At 47.9% G+C, this 22978-nt stretch overlaps 1 protein-coding gene across 1 annotated transcript; it reads left to right on the forward strand.

The window, feature by feature from the left end:
• The first annotated feature begins 43 nt into the window (after positions 1-43).
• COPG1 (COPI coat complex subunit gamma 1) lies at positions 44-22856 on the forward strand. Its single transcript, XM_049863133.1, has 24 exons — positions 44-194; positions 1125-1177; positions 1602-1682; positions 1934-2005; positions 2191-2270; positions 3397-3472; positions 3757-3849; positions 4275-4361; positions 5744-5901; positions 5997-6130; positions 6948-7015; positions 7266-7454; positions 9607-9702; positions 12254-12497; positions 13349-13424; positions 14526-14629; positions 15093-15218; positions 15486-15554; positions 16129-16271; positions 16607-16778; positions 17805-17902; positions 19556-19694; positions 19945-20043; positions 22343-22856. The coding sequence occupies exons 1-24, from the start codon at positions 158-160 to the stop codon at positions 22471-22473; spliced, it is 2625 nt and encodes an 874-aa protein (XP_049719090.1). The 5' UTR covers positions 44-157; the 3' UTR covers positions 22474-22856.
• The last annotated feature ends 122 nt before the right edge of the window (positions 22857-22978 follow it).

The following is a 22978-nucleotide window of genomic DNA, read 5'->3' on the forward strand; positions in this document are numbered from 1 at the left end:
TGCGCATGCGCAGAGTGCGGAATGCGCCTGCGCAGAGCCTCGAGCGACGTGGCCTGGTCGGAGCCCGGAAGTGGCCGAAGTGGAACCTCCGCCGGGCAGCTACTCCGAACCGCACCTGCCGAGCCCAGTGCTGCATCGCGCCCTCGCCGGCCCTGCCATGCTGAAGAAATTCGACAAGAAGGACGAGGAGTCGGGTGAGGGGACCCAGCAGGCCTGGGCCTGGGGGAGGCCGAACCCCCGCGCAAGCTTTCGGGACTCTGCGCTGACTGGGAGGCCGAGGCTCGGGGAGGGGCCGGGGCTTGTGCGAAGATCCGCAGCTGGTCAGTGGCAGGCCTCGGAAAGCCAGAGCATCCTCCGCGGCCCGCCACTCGTAAGCTCGGACTGTGACCCGCCAGGTGACCTTGGGCGAATCACACTCCTCCCTGGGCCTCAGTTTCCCCATCTGCCAGAGGAAAGGCTGGGCCGAATGCTCCTCTTTCTTCGCCTGGCCTTTCGGGATTCGCCGGGACCGCGCTGGTTCTGTCCAAGCTGGAGTGTAATCTGTGGAGCCTCTGTCTTGTGGCTGAGAACCCTGACTCATTCATTCATTCATTCAGCAGACACGTATTGAGTACTTTATGTCAGGCTTTGTGCTGTGTCCTGATACAGCAGTAGAACAAAGCAGACACTCGGTTCTTGAGCTGGAAATGTTACAATGGAATGAACAAGATGGTCACAAGCGTAGTGGAGGAGACAGACATCAACCAGAGAGTCACAAACGTGATTATTACAAATGTGACCTCTGTTATGAAGGAAACTTAGTCAGGAGGAAATCGTGGTCCCTGGTCCATAGTAGGGACTCAGTAAAGTAAGGGTTGTATGAATGAATACAAGCCATGCCACCATGAGAAACAGAAGGAGGAGCGTACCAGGGCTGCTGGGTGACTGTAAGTGGTTTGGGTTAGGTTGGAGGCCCCTTGCAGGAGAGTGGTAGGATCTATAGGCAGACTGTAGAGCCTTGATTGCCGTTCCTGAGGAGTTTGAACTTTGTTGGGTAGACAATAGGGACATCTTTCCCTTCTCTGTGTTTGATAGCTTTGAAATTCAGGATGGTACTCAGTGTTTTCTATTCTCTTTAACTGTAGGTGGAGGCTCCAACCCATTCCAACACCTTGAGAAGAGTGCAGTACTCCAGGAGGCAAGTGTCATTTGTTCCACTCTGTCTTCCATCATAAATGTTCATGGTGGATATGATGGAAAAAGCAACACATTCAGTCCTGATTAGAGAAGTGTAGGAGAGAAAACCTGTGCCTGGAAAGACAGAGAAACTTTTCTTCTTGGAGAGATGATGCCTACATTTTTGTTGTTAGTCATTTCACCTTCCATTTAATAAGCATTTCCTAAGTATTTGTTGGTTATAGGTCCACACATCACTAATATTTAAAAAAAGGTTGTTAATAGATGAGTTAAGAAAAATAAAACTTCTTATGGAAATAAGCCTGTTTAGGCAAGTGTATTTATTTACCCTGGGACTTCTCAGAACCTTGAATGTGCTTGAAGGTAGTCAGTGGAAAGGAAACAAACAGGGCTAGAAGGTAATAGCCTTTGTTGCTTTTTCTTAGGCCCGTGTATTTAACGAAACTCCCATCAACCCTCGGAAATGTGCCCACATCCTCACCAAGATTCTCTATCTCATAAACCAGGTAATAGGGTGAGGTTTGAGGGTGGGGAAACTGGTGTTGAGGAGAGTACACAAGTTATCATCACTTTAAGTGATTTGACAGCCTTCGTGTGGTTGCAGCCACTGGCTCAGTTCTGGGTCGCCTGAGCACCCAGTGTGTTAGCCTTTAATGGAATTTTTGCAGGGTCCGAGGATCTGGCCTGGGCTGATCCAACAGGAAGAGCCATCTGTCCCCTCTGTCCCAGGCTGAGGCTTCTTTCTTGATTACCACAGGGGGAGCATCTGGGGACCACCGAAGCAACCGAGGCCTTCTTTGCCATGACCAAGCTCTTTCAGTCCAATGATGTAAGTACTCCGACCCCAGCTTTCCTTAAGGGGCCAGTTTGTGACATAGTCGTAGGAGACCCCCAGAAAACTGGCCCCACCAGTCAGCATGGGATGCCTTTGTGCAGACTGGAGTTTTCTTTTCCTAACTCTGGCCCTCATACTAAGCCAGAAGTGATATACGGCTTTTTCCATCTCTTTTGCAGCCCACACTCCGTCGGATGTGCTACCTGACTATCAAGGAAATGTCTTGCATAGCAGAGGATGTCATCATTGTCACCAGCAGGCAAGTCTTTGGGGGCAGTGGATGGCTTCCCTGATGGATTCATTGACACAGAGGCCATTTTTTCTCTTGTGTGTACCATGCTTTTGATGCGTATTAGACTTTTGTTTGGCATAGCTGCCTGGTGCCCTTTCCTCTTCTGTCTCCTTCATCCTTCAGGTACTGCTGCCAACCCTCAGGGAGTACTGTGCCCTTTTAATTCTCCAGCCTTAACTTGGGTACAACCCCTTCCTTCCCTTAGTTCCTCATGGTCAACTGAACCAGCCTGGAACTTTCACAAAGACATTAACGGATGCTAAAAGAGAACACTAGGAAAATAGATGTAGAGAATGCAAGTGGTATACAAACAGGCTTGCTTACTAAGTACTGAATTCTGCATTAGGCTGAGTGATTCAGGGGACAGATGTGACTAAAGTGTACCTTGCCTGTAAAAACTGGGACGTAGTCCTCTTCTTCTTGCCCCAGCTTTTTTTTGGGGTGGGGGGGCAGGGGGTGGGGTATACATTCATTTATATGTTCATGTAGAAAATATTTATTGCATGCCTGCCAATCCCTGAGTGTATCTCTGGGGATATAGCAGTCTCTGCACCTCCAGAACTGGCAGAGAAACCCCCAGGCACTCAGGCATTGAGGTCGGGTGTCCTCGCTTAATCATGGGAAGTGTGACCAGGGGGCCCCCAACTTGAGTTTGAATCAGGAAAGCCTTCTCAGAAGAACTGTCCAAGCAGAGTCCTAAGGGATGAGTAAGAACTAGCAGGATGAAGTGGAGGTGAGGGGTGAAGGATGCTCCAGGCTGAGGAAACAGCACCTGTAAGAGCCTGGAGGGAGAGCAGGGTCTATTTGGGGAACTTCCACGTTAAAGAGTTGTGCTTGATGTTTGTGGCAGTGGAAAGCCACAGAAATATTTCCGTAAGATCAGGACAGTGACCTGGTCAATTTTGGGTTTTATAGCGATTCCTTAGGCTGCTGTGTAGGAATTTGGCTTGGAGCAAGAATAGAGGGAGATCGCTAGTTAGGAAACCTCAGTAGTGGTCTAGGCCAGTGTGGGAAAGGACGAGGGCTGGGGGATGGTAGGCTCAGGGCTGAGCAGACAGGCTCCCCAAATGTTGAAGATCCCTTTCCCCCACAGCCTGACAAAAGACATGACCGGGAAGGAGGACAACTACAGGGGCCCAGCCGTGCGTGCCCTCTGTCAGATCACCGATGTGAGTTGTGCTGCCACAGCTGGGCCATGCCATCCTCCCCTCCGCTGCTGCCCTGCTGCTGACTCAGGCTCTGGGTCTCACCCTGGAATGCTTTAGCTTGGCCCTCATGTCCTGGGCTAAGCCTTGGGCCATGTGATACGGTGTGAGGGGTGGCGTATAGGAACACGCAGAAATATTTACCCTCTTCCCCTTCCCACCTGCTCCTCCACAGCGCAGTACCTGCATTCCCAAGGGCTGGTAAGAATTGACAGGGTGCTGTTGCGCCCCACTCCTTGTCTTCACAGAGCACCATGCTGCAGGCCATTGAGCGCTACATGAAACAGGCCATTGTGGACAAGGTGCCCAGCGTCTCCAGCTCTGCCCTGGTGTCTTCTCTGGTGTGTACCTGTGGCCAGGGCCCTGTGGGTGGGAGTGAGAAATCAAAGGCAATCTCAGAGCCACTTTTCAGTTAGAAAAAAATATTATGCATTCCCAAGTCTGAGAATCTCACTCACCTTCTCAGTGAAGAGATCCAGGGAAAGTCTGGGTCAATGGAGGGGGCCTGGTGGGATCGCCTTGACCTATTCCTTGGGGCTGCAGATGGTTGGAGTTTGGCTCTGGCAGGAAGTCTGTTATGACAGGGAGAGTGAGGGTGAGAGCTGTCCTGAATTTGGAGCCACAGTCTCAGGACCAGGATGACAGTGAGACCTTAGACTGTGTCTGGGGGAGACTAGAGCTGGGCTGGATTGGGCGCTGAGCCCAGGAAGTCTGATCTGGGAGGCATCCTGCCTGCCTGTACCTTAACACACCCTGTTGCCCACAGCACCTGCTGAAGTGCAGCTTCGACGTAGTCAAGCGCTGGGTGAATGAGGCCCAGGAGGCAGCATCCAGTGATAACATCATGGTACAGGTGAGGCATGGGCAGATGGTGATATTCAGAATACTTAGGCATCTGGCATCTCAGAATGGGTGCTCACCATGGAGATCGTAGAGGCCATTGGGCGTGGCAGGCTTTCATCGTTTAGTCTTTGGATTGTTGGGAGATCTGGGGGATTCTAGGGGCTTTTCTCATCCAGAGAACCATTTGGGGGTAGGGAATTTATTTAAGAGGCTGCCTTTTAGCTGGTGCTGAAAGATTCAAATATTTTAATAACCAGCTGAGTATCATTTTTTAGAGTGTGTGATGTAGCAACCTGGCCCAGGCAGGGAGACCAAAAAACCCACTGCCGTCGAGTTGATTCCGACTCATAGCAACCCTATAGGACGGAGTAGAACTGCCCCATAGAGTTTCCAAGGAGCACCTGGTGGATTTGAACTGCCGACCTTTTGGTTAGCAGCTGTGGCACTTAACCACTGCACCACCAGGGTTTCCCAGGCAGGGAGAGGGTCTCCTAAATTCAGGCCTTTGCCAAGCTAGCTTTGTCAGTGATGCGTATAAATGTATCGGTGGGACTTTCATCTCCTTAACTCTTCATCAGTGTCCTAGGCCAGTTATTTCCTCTTTCTTTTTGAATCTGTGTCCTAGTCCGTAAAATAGGACTGAAGGTCTCTTTTACAAAGTTGTGAGGATTAAATGAGGTAACGTATATAACATCTGACCTCTCTGGTGCATACCTGTAGATGCTACGTATGTGTTTATTGGTTCCCTTTCTTCTCTGCCTATTTGCTGATTCTTGTTTTCAGGTCCCTCACAACTTATCTGTGGCCCTTCACAACACTTCTCAGAGACGCTTCCCACATAGAAAGCACCCATAGCTGCCATATCTTAGCTTTTAAATGCCAATCTGGTAAGGAAACAGAGAAGGCAGGAAATAATTGTATGACACCTTACCCCTTCAGAGGGGGAGAGCACTGGACTTCTGGCTTTATAGACTTACCTTTGCCAGGACCACCCTTGGGCAAGTTGATGGGGATAAGGACATCTACCGTCAAGATTATTAGAAGATTTAACGTAGTTTAACATATAAGGTGTCCTGCGTAGGCCCTTAGAACACATGGCAGTGCCCAGGGCCCCAGCTTCCACCACTCTCTTGCAGAAAGACACCATTTCCTTCATTTCTGTTGTCACTCCCCACAACTGTATTCATAATGCCTGTCAGGACTCATGCTGGCATTGGGGGTTGGAATGAGAACTTCAGACATATTAGTATGCATTGTTAAGCTTTTGTGCCAGCGTCTGTATATACAGTGTCGTGAGGGGATTGCCCATCTGAACTAAGGAGGCTGAAGCCCAGAGAGAAACAGTGACCTGGGTTTCACACCCTTGTCCTCCACTGCTGTCCTGTCCTTTAGTACCATGCACTGGGGCTTCTGTACCACGTGCGCAAGAACGACCGCCTGGCTGTCAGTAAGATGATCAGCAAGTTCACCCGGCACGGCCTCAAGTCTCCCTTTGCCTACTGCATGATGATCCGAGTGGCCAGCAAGCAGCTAGAGGAGGAAGATGGCAGGTAACGGGCCTGTCTCTCCCCAAGGATAAGGCCTCATCCATCCCACCATGCCAGGCCATCCTAACCCCTTCTTGCTGCCATGTGTTCACCCGTAGCCGTGACAGCCCCCTATTTGACTTCATTGAAAGCTGCCTGCGTAACAAGCACGAGATGGTGGTGTACGAAGCTGCCTCAGCCATCGTTAACCTGCCTGGCTGCAGTGCCAAAGAGCTGGCCCCAGCTGTGTCAGGTAACCACACCCTCCTTCAACACATTGCTCACATTTGCTGAGTGCCTGCGGAACTAGGCACTGGAGGGGGGGAGGGGGAAAGCAAGTGCCCTTAGATAGGTCACCACCTAGTGTTCAGAAAAAGCATTAGTACTTCCTAAGCACCTGCTGTGTGCCGGACACTGTGCTGAGGTCTTTCACATGCGTTACATCTTAACCCATTGCTGTCGAGTCAATCCCAACTCATAGCGACCCTCTAGGACAGAGTAGAGTTGCCCCACAGTTTCCAAGGCTATAAATCTTTACGGAAGCAGGCTGCCACATTTTTCTCCTTTGAGCTGCTGGTGAGTTCGAACCGCCAACCTTTCAGTTAGCTGCTGAGCACTTTAACCACTGTGCCACCAGGGCTCCTTTTTTACATCTTAGGGGTGGGATATTTTTAGTCCTATCTTACACAAAAGAGGCTGAGGCCCTGGCAAATGGCAGAGGGGATTGACATCTGCTCTGGAGCTTGTTGGCCATGGGCAGAGGGTTGTGAGGAGTCAGTGAGACAAGGCATGTCAGGTGCTTCACACAGTACTTGGCACACTGCAGGTGCTCGGCAAACAAGAACCACTGGGTTCTCAGAAACACACTAAGGCTTCTCGGTTTGTGGCTCAGGTACCCAGGGAGAGGGGAGCTTGCTTTCTTGGTTGGGAAGGGAGTATCAGCTGAGCAGGGAGTTTGAGTCTGAACAGCCTGAGATCCCCTACACATCCTTGACGCCATGTCTGCCCCTCCCTGGGAGGCCTCCCCGGCAGTGTGGCCAGCCTGGCACATGGCATCTGTCTCCCTACAGTGCTCCAGCTTTTCTGCAGCTCACCTAAGGCTGCCCTCCGCTACGCCGCTGTCCGCACCCTTAATAAGGTAAGAGTCCAGGAGTAGAGAGAATGGAGTTCAGTCTCCTGGGAGGGTAGGAGGAGGTGGGCCTGGCCAGTTGGAGGTGTTCGTTTGTTAGCCCATGACCTAGGCTGTGAAAAGTGGAGCCCTGGTCATACTGGCTCTTCCATGTGCTGAGGTGAGCTCTTCCAAAGGGCATCTGACTTGACTAAACCCATCACGTGAAGTGACACAATTGGGGTCCTGCCCTTTTTGTTGCTCTTTCCTCTCCAAACAGGTTGCCATGAAGCATCCCTCAGCTGTGACAGCCTGTAATCTGGATCTGGAGAACCTCGTCACCGACTCGAATCGCAGCATCGCCACACTGGCCATCACCACCCTCCTCAAGACTGGCAGTGAGAGCAGCATTGACCGCCTCATGAAGCAGATATCCTCCTTTATGTCGGAGATCTCGGATGAGTTCAAGGTACTCAGGTGCCCCCTACAGCACGCACTGCCCCTGAGTAAGTGAGATGCTCTGCACCTGCTCTCCTTGTCCGCTGCCGCCACGCTGGTGTGGACTTGAGAGACTGCTGGCCGGGCTTGAGGATTCAGGAGAGGTTTGGCATTTGGAATTATATTCCTGTCTCTGTGCCTTTGTCCATGTTTTTGTGCTACGAAACCAGTCACTTATAGTCCAGTCAGGGATCCATTCGTTAATTCCTTTAATGTTTGTTGAACACTTACTATATAGTGTGTACAGTTTTAGGAGACGGGAGCATAGCCATGAACGAGACAGGTGCCTGCTCTCAGTAGAGCTTGCTTTCTAGTGAGGGGAGAGAAACAAGTCGACAAATGAGTAGACAGGATACTTTCAGACATACTGGTAATGCAGTGAAGAAAATAAAATAGAAATCCAGTAGAGGTTGCCAGGGGAGCACTGGGAAAGGCTTTCTGAGGCAGCAACATTTGAGCTGAGACCTGAATAGTGTGACAGAGCCAGCCCTGGGAAGGCAAGAGAGACAAGGCAGCAGCAAATCTGTCGTGAATGGGAACAAGAGAGAAGGCCAGTGAGGGAGTTGGGAGCTCTGGGGATAGTGGCAGCAGTGAATTCAGGCAGGGGCTAGATCGTGTAGGGCCTTGTGGGTCCTGATTAAGTCTTTTGATTTTAAGGAAGACATTGAGGAGTTTTTGGTTTTTAGTTCTTTTTTAACTATATTTTGAAATAATTCACAGGAAATCGCAAAGAAATGTGCTGAGAAGTCCCATCCTCCCTTCCCTCAATACCTCCCCAATGCCAACATCCTACACAACTATAGTTGAATATGAAACCCAAGAAACTGACGTTGGCACAATCCTTTGAGTTTCTTCAGATTTCACCCATTACACATGCACTCGTGTGTGTTTATGAGAGAGAAAGGCCTCTATACAATTTTGTCAAATGTGTAGCCTTCTGTAACTACCACCATAATCAAGATACTAAACTGTACCATCACTAGAAGGCTCTCTTGTGTTACCCCTTTATAGCCATACCCAGTCCCTAACGCTGAAACCACTCATCTGTTCTCAATTTCTATAATTATTTCGTAATTGCTACATAAACAGACTCATGCAGTGTGTCATTGAGAGTTTAAACAGGGCATAACAGTAATGTGAATAATTATAATGCAGTGTGGTTAAGTCCTATAGCGTGGTTTATGCAAAGTGGACAGAAACAAACTGCCTCTGGCTTGTAAGAATGCTTTGTAGACTATGAAGTGGCACAATGAGAATTGCGTATCGGAATGATCCTTCTGGCGCAGTGTAGGAGATCGACAAGTTAGGAGACCAAAGGCGAGGAGAACTGTTGCCGTAGTTCGGAGGAGACAGGAGGGTGGCCTAAACTGGGCAGCAGGAGTGGGAGAGGAGGGGATGGATTTGAGAGCTCTTCAAAGAGTCGAGCCAGTTGGCAGAGCGTGGGGTGACAGGTAAGGGACAGAATGTTGTCAAAAATAATTCCATTTTCTAGTTGGGGTTGATGGTGGTTGATCAGTTTTTGGGAAGGAGGGAGAGGTCTGGGATGAGGAGGGGGAAGATAATGCCTGTGATTGCAGACATGTTAAGTTTGAGGTGCCTGTGGGTACCAGATGGAGTTGTCAGCCAGACAGTTGGAAATACGGATCTTGAGCTCAGACAAGAAAGAAAGAATTGCGAGTTGTTGGCATGCAAGAGGTGGTTAAAGCCGTTGCAGATGAGATGATCGAAGAGACCATATGTGAGAAGAGGCCCAAAGATGGAATATCAAAGGAGGTAGGCTTGATGAAAGAGGAACCAGCAAGGACAATGCATGGGTAGGAATCATAGGGGTAGGAAGAGAATCAGAGTAGGGTGGAGAGAAGCTCATAGACTTACTTTGAGGTCTGAGTAGAAAAGCAGAGTTTGAGGACCCAGAGTCTGAATTTGGGGCTGTTGGGACTGCTGTGCATGGCACCCTGCCCTGAGTGAGCTCAGGGATTATGTGTTCCCTGAGGGCAGGGAGGGAGTTCCTCTTGTGTCCTTGCTGTTTGGTAAAGAGGAAGGACTCAGGTGGCGCTTACTGAATTGAGTAAATCAATGCTGGTGGCAGGGGGCTGCTACTCACACATGTCTGTTTGACTCAGGTGGTGGTTGTCCAGGCCATTAGTGCCCTGTGTCAGAAATATCCTCGCAAGCACGCTGTCCTCATGAACTTCCTGTTCACCATGCTGCGGGAAGAGGTAAGACCTCTAGTATAGGGAGTGACCTGGCAGCTGGCTCCATGCTCTCTTTGGGTGTACCCACATCAACGTGTTAATGAGGTAGAAGATTTCTGGTGCCTGAGGCCCTTTAAACTCCTTGGGGATGGATGGTGTGCACATGCACCAACTGTTAGTAATAACTGTAATAACTGTAATGACTCATCACCTTGGCTTTAAAGACACAGTAGATTCCCTGAGGTTATGCTTATGCAGAGGAAAGAAAATGTGTGTTCTTTACTGGTTCAGTCTAGTGCAGAAATATTCTGGGCGGTTTCAGGTGCTCTAGGGATGGTTTCTTGTGAAACTGATACTAATGATGTTGACATTGTTTCTGTTTTTGTTCCTAACATGAATTAGTACATCACTTACACAGCTTTTCTCAGATGTTGCAACAATGTTTCTTAATTGAGAGAAACAGAAGCAAAGTGTTCATGGAGTACATGGGGTCCCCAGATATTTGGCCCCCCTCCATCCAGCGCCAGTGGCCTTACTGAGGCAGTACAGGAGCCATTGCCCTGGGGAGAAGAGCACTAATATTCCGTGAGCCTTTAGCTCATGGGCCTGACACGCTATAGACATTCTACATGGTGTACACAATTTTGTGATCCTCATAACAGACCTCGTTGGCAGACATTGTTCTCCCTCTTTAAAAATCAGGGTGCTGAGGCTCAGATAGGTGAAGTGAATTGCCTGTGGCCAGCTGATCTATGAGTATCTGAGCTGTGATTGGACCCAGACCTGCCTGGCTTCAACACCACTGCTTTTCCATCCAGACCTCCCTGCCTCCCAGAAAAATATGTGGTTCTATACAACAGTCAGGAGTCCTTGGGTGGCACAAATGGTTAAGTGCTGAGCTGCTAGCTGAAAGGTTGGAGGTTTGAATCCACCCGTCTGTGTCTCAGAAGAAAAGACTGGTGATCTACTTCTGAAAAATCAACCATCGAAAACCCTATGGAGTAGTTACAGGAGCAGGAGGAAGAGGGACAGGGGAATTACTGCTTACAGAGTACAGAGTTTCGCTTTACAGTGATGAAAAAATCACGTTGATTATTGTAATTGCTGTCAACAAGTTGTACACCTGAAAAAGTTGAATAGGCAAAAGTTGTGTGATAGATATATTTACAATAATGACAACGACAAAAAAAGAGTAGCTGCTGAGGCTGCTTATGTACAAACACACACCTCCTGGGATTTCGTTGCTTGGTTTGAAGGTCGTGGTTTCACGGGACACCCCAGTTAATTGGCCTAATAACATGCTTAGTGCTTCTGTTCTACCTCCTAGTTTGTTGTGCAGTGCCTGGGGTTTTGAAAGCTTGCAAGTGGCCACCCAAGGCACAGCACTTGGTCTCTATTTGCCTGGAGCAACAAAGAAAGAAGGAGAGTCAGGAATAGGAGGAGGATATGGAATGTAGGGCTAACTGGCTCCATGAATAACTGCCTCCTTTGCCATGAGACCAGAAAAACTGGATGGTGCCCAGTTACCATTACTGAACATTTTGATCAAAGAGTCTGTAAAATAATCCTGATCAAAAGGGGGAAAATACAGAACAGAATTTTAGATTCTTGTAAGATCCAGAATTTCTGGAGCCATGGAAGCTGGGTGAACCCCTGAAACTATTGAGCTAAGATAATCTTTAAACCTTAAACCAAAAATAACCCCCATGGAGCTAGATCTGATTCACAGATGAATTTTGCTTAGATTATACCAAGTTTTAAAAGTCTTGAATTGTTGTATGCCAGCAAGTTGATTCCAACTCTTAGCGACCCTATAGCACAGAGTAGAACTACCTCGTAAGGATTCCTGGGCAGTAATCTTTACGGGAGCAGATTGCCAGGTCCTTTCTCCCACAGAGCAACTGGTGGGTTCGAACCCCCAAACTTTTGGTTAGCAGCTGAGTACTTAACCATTGCACCACCAGGGCTCCTTTTGAATTAGTAACCATTTTTTTAAATAACCAGGGAATTTCATACTAAAAAACAACTACCGCCACCACAACAGATTACTGTTTTCCCTTGAAAAAAAACATGTCAGATCTGGCAACATTAGGCTGCTAGGGCTCCCCTCTAGAGATGGGACCTCCACTCTCCATTGCCTCATGGGTCCCATCCAGCCAGCTTCTTGCTCTTAGGTTACATTCCCGGCACCTGTGGGCATCTAAGTTGCCACCTCTGTCGTTAAAATCTGTAGGTAGCAGAGCACAGATTTGAACCAGGATCTCCTGACTCTCCACTGTCCCTTTCTGCCTTTTTGTCTTATTTTAAAGTTGGGAAGGAAAGTAGAATCCACAATGTTCCTATTAAGCCATCTGCTGTCGGAACTGGAAGGGCCACAGAGAACTTTCAGTTCAAGACTTTTGTTTATACAGAAAGTTGATAGAGGCCGAGAGACATTAAATGACTTACTTAGCGTTGCCGCATAAGTTGGTAGCAAAGTTGGGACAAGGATCCAGATGCTTTGTTTGGACTCTGGGCCTCATAACTCATTTCTGGAGAGAGCAGCCCCCTTGCTCACCTCCCTTTCCCTGTGCAGGGTGGCTTCGAGTACAAGCGCGCCATTGTGGACTGCATCATCAGCATCATTGAGGAGAATTCGGAGAGCAAGGAGACAGGGCTGTCCCACCTCTGTGAGTTTATCGAGGACTGCGAGTTCACTGTGCTGGCCACCCGCATCCTGCATCTCCTGGGCCAAGAGGGACCCAAGACCAACAACCCCTCCAAGTACATCCGCTTCATCTATAACCGAGTGGTTTTGGAGCATGAGGAGGTCCGGGCAGGTGAGTCTGAGCCAGGGCTGAACCTGGGCTCATAGTTTGTCCTTGAGCTTATGTCCCTGGGAAGGCACCTGAGCCCCAGTGGGAGCCCAGGCACTTGGTGTTCTTGCCTCACAAGCTCAGTGTTTTATAATAGTGTAGGAAGGATTGTGAGGATGGTGCAGGACCAGGCAGTGTTTCATTCTGTTGTACACAGGGACGCTGTGAGTCGGAACCAACTCAACAGCACCTAACAACAACAAGGGAAGACCTTACATCTCATCTAGCTGTGTAGTTCTTAATCTCTTTACCTTGTCTTGGTTTATTTTTCTTTTTAAGTTTCACTCGATATTAGTGTTTAACATTTAACAACAGCCTTATTGAGAAATAATTCACATACCATAAAATTCACCCTTTTAAAGTGTGTGAGGCAGTGTGCAACCCAACCATCGTATTTTAAATTTACTCTTCTCATGCCTCCACTGGACAGATCTTCTTCTAGCAGTTTGTATTCATCAAGTAATAGGTCATTTTCTCATTTGTATTAATCTAAGGCTTAACTGCCAATTGAGGCCACTTGGATGCAGAAGCTGAGAAGCTTGATGTTGTTGCCAGTTTTTGTGGCCTCATCGTAGTTAATGGTAAAAATAACTCCAGGAACCCTAGAATGGGATCCCTGTTCTCCTTCAGCTCCCTTCTCCGTTATATAGATGAGGAACTTGAGACCCAGGAGGCACCAAGAAGATTTGGGCCTGGTGGCTTCAGATTGCTTTCTTTGGGGCTGTTCTGCGTAAAGACCTACTGAGCACCAGATCAGTCCAGATGGTGAATTGTCAGGGTGCACTGGGTGAATCATAATTGCCTCGTACACACAGGCGCTGTGAGTGCTCTGGCCAAGTTTGGAGCCCAGAACGAAGAGATGCTACCCAGCATCTTGGTGCTGCTGAAGAGGTAAGGTGAAGGACAGTGGCCTTTGGGTCCAGCTTTCCTTTTTCTTTTTTTTTTTTCAACCTTAAAAGAGGAGAAAAAAGTTATACAATTGATTGTGGAAAAAAAGAAAATAGACAAACATAGAAAAGCATGGAGAAAATTGTCATGCAAAATCTTGTCGCCCAGAGGTGACCATTGTTAACTTGAGTTACTTTTTCTTTTTTTAAAAACCGTTTTATTGAGATGTAATTTATGTAGCATTTAATTCACACATTAAAATGCATAATTCAGTGGTTTTTAGTGTAGTCACAGAACTGTGCAACCATCACCACAATCTAAGTTTAGAACATTGCTGTCACTTCCGAAAGAAATCCTGAACCCATTAGTAGTCACTCCCCACTCCCTCCAACTTTCTCACCCCCACCCTACACCCCCAACCCCTGGCCACCATTAATTTCCTCCGTGTTTCCATGGATCTGCCTCTTCTGGACATTTTACATAAATGGAATCATGTAATGTATGGCCTTTTGTGACTGGTTTCTTTCACTTAGAATGTTTTCAGGGTTCATCCATGTTACAGCATGTATCAGTGCTTTGTTCCTTTTTTTTTTTTTTTTTTTTGGCAAATATTCCCTTGTATGGATATACCACAATGGACTGTTACCGTGCCCGTCCATTCATCAGTTAATGGGCGTTTGGCTTGTTTCCAGCCTTTGGTTATTATGAGTAATGCTGCCATGACCAATCCTGTACAGGTTTTTGTGTGGACATCTGTTTTCGTTTTTCTTGGGTATATACCTAGGAGTGGGATTGCTGGGTCAAATTTTTTGTCATATGTTGTTGGACACGGGATGGCCTGCCTCACTGGGTGGGCTTTAGGGAGAGGGCCCAGGGAAAGTCAGTAGCGGTGAATGTGGTCACCTCCTAGTTCGAGTCTTATGGGCCCCTCAGTGCGTTTTGATGCCGTCATTCAAGAGGTGCCTGGATGCTTCATCTGGGGACCGAGTTCTGAGAACTTTAAGGAACTTGCTTCCTCTCACCACCCCCTGATGGAGCCCTGGAGGATCCCTCCTGCCACCCCTGCTGGGCCCCAGTCAGGAGCACCTTGTGTTCTGGCTGTAGGTGTGTGATGGACGATGACAACGAAGTAAGAGACCGAGCTACCTTCTATCTCAATGTCCTGGAGCAGAAGCAGAAGGCCCTCAATGCAGGGTACATCCTAAACGGTGAGTCTCCCCTCGGCTGCTGTGACCTAGCCCTCCTGGAGCTATGGCCCTCCCCATCACTCCAGAATAGGCGCCCCCTCCCTGGGCAGAGAAATCCAAGGTGGGCTATTCCCCGCTGGATGTCAGTGGTGACCTCATGACATCACTGTAGCCTCAGGAGACCCAGGGTCATGCGAGTCACACCAGTCTGGGTGAAAACGGCTCAGTAGTTTGAAGCACTAGTCATTAATAAATACTTGTTTCAAAGCACTTCACACTCATATCTATGTTTACTTCCCACGCCAATCCTATGAAGGAGGATGCAGATGAGGACATGGAAGCTCAGAGGGTTAAGTGAGTTCCTGAGGGTTGTACAACCTAGGATTTGTAATTTGAGGACCTGAGAGCCTCAGTCTTCCGTGGCAGGTTCCTGGAGTATTGTCATGCCTTCCGCATGAGTGACCTCTCTCCCACTGGCCTCTAGGTCTGACCGTGTCCATCCCTGGTCTGGAAAGGGCTTTGCAGCAGTACACTCTAGAACCATCGGAAAAACCTTTCGACCTCAAGTCTGTCCCCCTGGCTACAGCACCCATTGCAGAGCAGAGAACAGGTAATACCTGTATTTCTTTCAGGGGCCCACAGGTCCGGCCGCTCCTGAGGAGTATCCACTGGCTGTGAAACCACTAGCCCTCCCCAGGTTGAGGGGGACTGTGCTGGAAGTGGGGATCATCCCTTCTGGTCTGGTTCCAGATGGAGGGCCGCATTTTGTACACACATACCCTTGCGGTCCTTCTGAAATGGTCTCTGAAGGGTTGGAAGTTATAACCCCTGACTGGGCCACTCCACACTGTAGACCCCACATGTATCTGTCCTGCAGAAAGCACCCCCATCACAGCAGTCAAGCAGCCTGAGAAAGTGGCAGCCACACGGCAGGAGATCTTCCAGGGTGAGTAACAGTGCTGGGTGGGGCTTCCGGGGCCTGGGCTCTGTCTCCTCAGCTGTGGGCTAGTTGCTCCCCTCCGGGGAATAAGAGTAAGAGCTGTTGTTTACTGAGCCTCTCCTGAGTGCTGGGCACTGGAGACTATTTAGACATTTGAGTTAGTGGTAGAGGTTATTAGGCACACTTGATACCTGAGGAGTTGGAGGCTCAGAGAGAGTAAGTGATTTGCCCAAGGTTTACAGCTCGAAAGTGGAGGAGCTGGAATTAAGATCAAGATCAGACTCGTTCAGAGCTGGCACTCGGCCTCAGTTCTGAGCACCCCTGGACCCTAGACATATTCAGGAAGTCTGATCCAGCACAGCTGGGCTCTGAAGACAATGGTGGTTTCTCTTGGATTCCAGATGTGAGCAGTCCAGGTTACCTGGTCAGTTTCTGTATAGGTATCCTCCCTCTGGTCCTGTATTTTTTTAAGGTGAGAGACTATGTATGTGATTGCCGGACCATGAGATTTTATTAGGCACCTTCACTAGTTAGTCTGGGAATCAAGAAGCTGAGTGAATGCGTGGTCTGTGGGTTTCAGAACAATTGGCAGCAGTGCCAGAGTTCCGTGGACTAGGACCCCTCTTCAAGTCCTCATCTGAGCCTGTGGCCCTCACCGAGTCAGAGACAGAGTATGTCGTCCGCTGCACCAAACACACCTTCACTGACCACATGGTGTTTCAGGTGAGCAGGGATGGCTGAGGTCCTGTTGGGGCATGGCCTACGGAGTGGTTACAGGTCCGATGGGTCCTGTGGGGTCATGGCACCCCCACACTGAGCTGGCTGGGAGCCCTAATTGATGACAAGATCTGTCACCAGGTGGTAAGGCTCTTGTACCTCTTGCCCCAGGACCTTTCCTGCTCCTGAGTGTAAGCCTGGAGATGGGGAACCTGGAGCAGGATGACTGGGGTGGAGCCAGCTTGGCCCGTGGAGTGAGAGGTGGGCCCTCCTGGCTCTTCCCTGCAGCATAGGTTAGGCCTAGAGCAATGTCTAAGCTCCCCCTCTCCTCCCTGGTCTAGTTTGACTGCACAAACACACTCAACGATCAGACTTTGGAGAACATCACAGTACAGATGGAGCCCACTGAGGCCTATGAGGTGCTCTGTTATGTCCCTGCCCGGAGCCTGCCCTACAACCAGCCTGGGACCTGCTACACACTGGTGGCACTGCCCAAGGAAGACCCCACAGCTGGTGAGCCCCCTCCTGCCAGATACCACTCTGGGATTAGGGTGGAGTGGGCAGCTTCGACGCCAGCTGTTTGTCTTCTATTAGAGCTTCAACTCCTTGATTTCTGTCCTGAGAAAAAGAAAAATAATCGCTAAGTCCTGAGTACTTTTCATATATTATTTAATCCTCGTAACAAACCTATGCAGGTAAGTACTCCTGTCCCTATTCGTAGAAGAGGAAACTGAGACTCAGGTTAAGTGACTTGTCTAAATTTTTATGGTTGGTAAGAGGTGGAATCCATACCAGAGCAGTTGGCAGCAATGCCAGAGCTCCATGGAGTAGGGCCCTCTCAAGTCCTCACCTGACCCCGTGGCCCTCACCGAGTCAGAGACAGAGTACATCATCCCCTGCTCTGAACACACCTTCACTGACCACATGGTCTCTCTCAGACCAGTACTCTTTCATTATACCATGTTACCTCCCAAAGAAACAGGCACAAACGCTCAAACATCCCAAGTCCATTCCTCCAAATGAAACCACCAGTTTTTTGTCAAGGCCTTGGACAGTGGCCCTGTGACTATTACGTGGTTGTAGCCAGTCTGCAGTGTCTCTGCTTTTTTCTCTCTTCCTTGCCTGTGAGGCGACTCCTTGGACCTAGGACTTGACTTTCCTGTCCTTCTAAAAGGTGGTGCCCTCTGCCCAGATTCATAGGGTTGGAATGGCATGTTGCTGCTACCAATAATCTACCAGGAGCCTAGGAAGCAGGCTGTGTCTCTTCAGCTTTGGGGTAGTTGCTCCCCTCAGGGGACTAAGACTAAGAACTATCATTTACTGGGCCTCTTCTGAGTACTGGGCACGGGAGACTACTCAGACATTATCACCGTTGAGTTAGAGACAACATGATATAATGAAAGAGTACTGGTTTGAAAACCAGAGCTGGGTTCTACCTCTTACCAACCATATAAACTTAGACAAGTCACCTGCCCTAAGGAGGAACTCATCCCCACAGTGGCCGGGGGCATCCTGACCACTGAGCCTTTCTTCCTGCAGTGGCCTGCACGTTCAGCTGCATGATGAAGTTCACTGTCAAGGACTGTGACCCCACCACTGGAGAGACTGACGATGAAGGATATGAGGATGAGTATGTGGTAAGAAGCTAGGTCAGGGGTCTGTACCTGAGACTGCAGAACATCTCCCTCCAGGAGCTGGCAATCAGACTTGATTCCTTTTCTTGGCATTATAGATCTCTTAAAAGTGTGTGTGTGTGTGTGTGTGTGTGTGTGTGTGTATGTATTTACATATATTTACTTAGAGAACTACATGCTCATGTGTTCTAAAAAAAAAAAAAGAGCTTGGCAAGTACAAAAATGAAGTATAAACAAACAGGAAAACATTACCCATAATCCTTGGGAGTTATTTGGGTGGGGGGGAAGTAGCATAATTGAGGTCAGACTGTGCATTATAGATCTTGCTTTTTTCACTTAACATTATAGTGTAAGTATTTTTCCATGTCATGACAAATACTTCATAAACCCAATTTTTAATGGCTTCAAAAAAAAACAGAGATACCATAACTCACTTGACCTTTCATTCTTCTGATGTTGTACATTTGGATTTCCAAATTTCCACTTTTATAATGCTACATTAAACATTAAATTTGTCCCCTTAGGTTCAGTTTTTGATTTGCATTTTAGAGTATTTCCTTAGGATAGATTCTTAGGAGAATAATTGGGTAAACATGATTTTAAGACTTCTTGAATCATATTGTCAAATTGCTTCCTAGATAGACTGGATCAGTTTGCATCTGTGGAGCTGTCCTATTCTGAAACAGGCCTTCCATTTTCACCTCTAAGCTTGGATAGAATTGAGTGCAGGCTTACTTTGGGGTTTGACCATTGGTCAATGGTTCAGTGCCACTGGAGTGCAGACCATATGCCCAGCCTGGGACTGAGATTTTTAGAGTTCTCATGACTAGAGAGACAGTCACTGCAGAATACAGCTGATATCCACTGGTGTGTCATCCTAGAGCCGTATTTGAGGATGGGCCTTGCCTGAGTCAGAAATGAAACAGAAATGGTCCTAGACCCCAGGAACTACCCCAGGACCAAGTGAGCTCCTTGAGAGAGTTGGTTCCAAGGCATTCCTTCTTCTGTGGAGCTGAATCTTACTTATATTCACCTTAGCACCCACAGACTTAGGGGCTCAGGGAGGATCTGTTGGGTGAATGAACAGAGAACCTTTATATAGTTGTAGTCAAGGTGGGTAGGTGTATTATGTGCCAGGTTCAGGGAGGGCACAGCTGAGATGGGAGTGGGGGTTCCAGTATATGGTGGGCCAGAGGACACAGCTGAGGCAGGAGGAAGGATCTGCTGAATCAGAAATGGCTGCTGAATTTTGAGGCGCTTACAGTCCTAGGAGTGACAGTCATAGGAGGCAGACCTCGAGGAGTCTTCCATGCAGTCCCCAGACACCGGGTCCTTGAGGCACTGACTGACTCCAGGCCAGCTTTAGAAAGGATGTTCTCTCTCAGCTGACAACCCTAGCATGAGTAGAATTTTGGTAGGTTGGTACCTGGGCTCAGGGTTGAAGGGACACCACTGGGCTATACATTGAGGGTGGGTACCCAGTCAGGTTGTAATGTGTCCCCAGAGCCTGGCACAGTCCTCAGTGCATAGCAAGCACCCGCTAAGTGTGTTACAGGAAGGGGTGAGTGGGTGAGTTCAGAGTGGAGGCCTAGAGGTGTGCAGAGCAGGGAATCTCTCCTCTGGGGATGTGTCCCTAACTTCCACCTCTGTCCTTAGCTGGAAGATCTGGAAGTCACTGTAGCTGATCACATCCAAAAGGTCATGAAGGTGAACTTCGAAGCAGCCTGGGATGAAGTAGGGGATGAGTTTGAGAAAGAGGAAACTTTCACCTTGTCTACTATCAAGACGCTTGAAGGTGAGTCCTGGGGATGCCATTTCTGGTCTGCTTGCCTTTCAAGACCCTTGGTTGTTGTTGAGGTGCTCCTCCCCTTTTCTCCCTTCCCATCTCTAACCCCCCTAAGGATCCTGGGCCCTGTCTAGAGCATACACGTCAATGCCACTTGACTAAAAGCCCCTCAGAGCAGGGTTGGGGGTAGGAGAGTGGTGGTGACACAAAGGGGGAGACAAGATAAGTGGCTTAATGATGCTGGAATTTCTCCCCACAGAGGCTGTGGGCAATATCGTGAAATTCTTGGGAATGCACCCTTGTGAGAGGTCAGACAAAGTACCGGATAACAAGAACACGCACACGTTGCTCCTGGCCGGTAAGCAGCATTTCCAGGTGGGAAGGGCCCGTGTAGTTACAGCCTGGGTGCCGCTGGCTCCTGGGCTGAGGACTCCCACTGGCAACGTGGGGATTCAGAATTCACAGAGTTTAAAATTCAGAAAGTATGAAAAGATCTGTAATGAAACGTTTCCCTCCCCACCCTTGCAATCACCAGCCAGTTTCCCTCCCAGCATACACTCAATGTTACTGTTGAAACAATGCCTGTATATCCTTCCAGTTATTTTACGGATGTGAAAGCTTATACGTAAACATTTCCCTTTTTTTTTTTTAAACCAAACGTTTATGTAGAAATAGTACTTAAACGACGTTTTGCATTTTGCTTTTCACTTGCAAGTGTATCTTGGAGATCTTCCCTATTGATACATAGAGGTTCCTCATTTTTCTTTATAGCTTTTATGGTATTTTCTTCTGTGGTTGTATCATGTTTTATGGAACCAGTCCCCTAGTGATGAGCATTTAGGTTGTTTCCACTCTGTTACTATTACGAACAATGCTACAGTAGTAAATAGGCACAAGCACATATAGACATACCCCCAGGAGTCCCCCATATACACACTATATTTTGCATGTGTGCACTGAGGGTATCTGTAGCGTAAAGTCCTAAAAATGGCATTACCAGGTCAAGGGGATTTGCATTTCTCATTTGGATAAATAGTTCCGGATTGCTTTCCATAGGGATTATATTCCTTTCCCCTGACGCTCTGGGCTACACAGTGTTATCAGACTTTATGATCTTTGCCAATCTGAGTGAAAAATAGTATCTTAGTGTAGTTTTTTCAAAAATTAATTTTAAAAAAGTTAATTTTTTTATTGTGGTAAATATGTAATGTAGCAAAACATTCACCATTTCAACAGTCTTCATATGAACAATTCAGTGACAGTGGAGTTTTCATTTACATTTCTTGTATTTAGAATGAAGTATCTCCTCAAATGTCAAAGAGCCATTTGTACTCCCTTTTCTGTGAATTGTCCTTATTCCTTTTGTCTGATTTTCTGCTGGGTTGGTTGGTCTTTTCTATTAGGAATAGGATTTTTTAAAAGCATTTTAACATGGAAATCTTCAAGCATACACAAAAATAAAATAGTGAACCCCTATGTTTTCATTTTCCAGCTTCAACTAACATCTACCTATACCCCCATCCATTCTCCCCTCCCCGAGATAAAGCAAATCTCAGATAGTATAGCATTTTATCTGTAGGTGCTTCTGTAACTGTGTTTCACTAAGAGATGATGACACTTTGTTTAAAAAGAAAAGGGGGGCGCAGTACAACTGTCACACCTAAAATAGTTAATGATGAAAGGGATGGGAAGTCCGCTTCCCCCCAGTGTTTATAAACAGAGCTGGGAGGATGCTCTGCTTCAGTGCCCTGCTCCCAGCTGACAGCCCCCAAGCGCATCTGCTTCTGGCGGCACTGAATCCCTCCAGCCCCCTGGGTCTTACAAACACCTGCTCTGTGGTTCTCTCATGGGGCTGTCCCCTTCAACTGCTCTTAGATTCAGCCAACATGTGGAAGAGCCTCTGTGACATCAGGCACAAATTTTATGTGTTGTCTTAGTCATCTAGTGCTGCTATAATAGAAATACCACAAGTGGGTGGCCTTAACAAAGAAAAATTTATTCTCTCACAGTCTAGTAGGCTAGAAGTCCGAATTCAGGGCGCCACCTCTAAGGAAGCTTTTCTCTCTCCGTCAGCTCTGGAGGAAGGTCCTTGTCATTAATCTTCCGTGGTCGAGGGGCTTCTCAGTGCAGGGACCTTGGGTCCAAAGGATGCACTGTGTTCCTGGTGCATCTTTCTTGGTGGTGTGAAGTCCCCCTATCTATTCACTTCTCTTTTATATCTGAAAAGAGATTGGCCTAAGACACTATCTAGTCTTGTAAATCTCATCAATGTAACTGCCACTAATCCATCTCGTTACATCATAGTGATGGGATTTACAACACAGGGAAATCTCATCAAATGACAAAATGGCGGACAATCACACAATACTGGGAATCATGGCCTAACAAGTTGACACATGTCTTGGGGGGATATGGTTCAATCCATGACATAGGTCATTACTTCATTTGAGCCTTGGCAGAGGCCTGAAATATGGTTAGTAGTATTATTCCCTCCACTTTGTAGTGTGGGCACTGAAGTTCAGAGAGGTGAAGTGACTCGCCTAAGCTCTCCTTGTTCCAGGCCCATTGCCCATATCAGTCAATCAGTTGCTGCACCCAGCCTCATCTCTATAGCCTCCTCCTGCCTTACATATCTCCACTTCTCTCATCCTTTCCAGGTGTGTTCCGGGGTGGTCATGACATCCTGGTGCGCTCCCGGCTGCTTCTTTTGGATACAGTGACAATGCAGGTGACAGCGAGAAGCTCAGAAGAGCTGCCAGTAGACATCATCTTGGCGTCTGTGGGCTGAGGGGCCAGCCTGTAGAGGCTCTACTCCTACCCTTTTCCCCCAACACTACACAGAAGTCATACTTTCCTGGTGAACCCAATGGAAATCCCTTCTCCAGCCTCTGTATTCAGAAACAATTAGGAATCACTGAGGACTTTTTTTTTAAATCCCCCACCCCCGCAAGACTGCCAGGGGGTAATTTTTTTTTTTTTTTTTTTTTTTAAATAGATGACTTTAGCTTGTGGTAGAACTTGCTGCCCTAACTGCAGGGAGAGGGACATTGCAAATGATACATTGTAAATGAATAAAATGTTCACACCTCTTCTTAAAACTTGTCTATCTGGAAGAAACTATCTTATTCCTATAAATAAATCGGCATGTATTTATTGACTGACTGCTACTTCTATGGTCTCATGCTTAGGGGTTCACCTTCCCCTTTGTGGCCCTCCTCGTCTCCCCACCTCCAACCAGAGTACCTACAAAGGATACCCTTTGTACCCACGGTACCATAGCCCCTTGGGAATTG

The sequence above is a fragment of the Elephas maximus genome, chromosome 20 (assembly GCF_024166365.1).
Source record: "Elephas maximus indicus isolate mEleMax1 chromosome 20, mEleMax1 primary haplotype, whole genome shotgun sequence".
NCBI classification, from domain to species: Eukaryota; Metazoa; Chordata; class Mammalia; order Proboscidea; family Elephantidae; genus Elephas; species Elephas maximus.

Excerpts from the sequence above, each read along its gene's own strand:
- COPG1 (XM_049863133.1), top strand. The coding sequence starts at position 158 with ATGCTGAAGAAATTCGACAAGAAGGACGAGGAGTCGG. Across the intron at positions 4,362-5,743 it reads GTGATAACATCATGGTACAG|TACCATGCACTGGGGCTTCT; the intron begins GTGAGGCATGGG and ends CCTGTCCTTTAG. Across the intron at positions 16,272-16,606 it reads CTGACCACATGGTGTTTCAG|TTTGACTGCACAAACACACT; the intron begins GTGAGCAGGGAT and ends TCCCTGGTCTAG.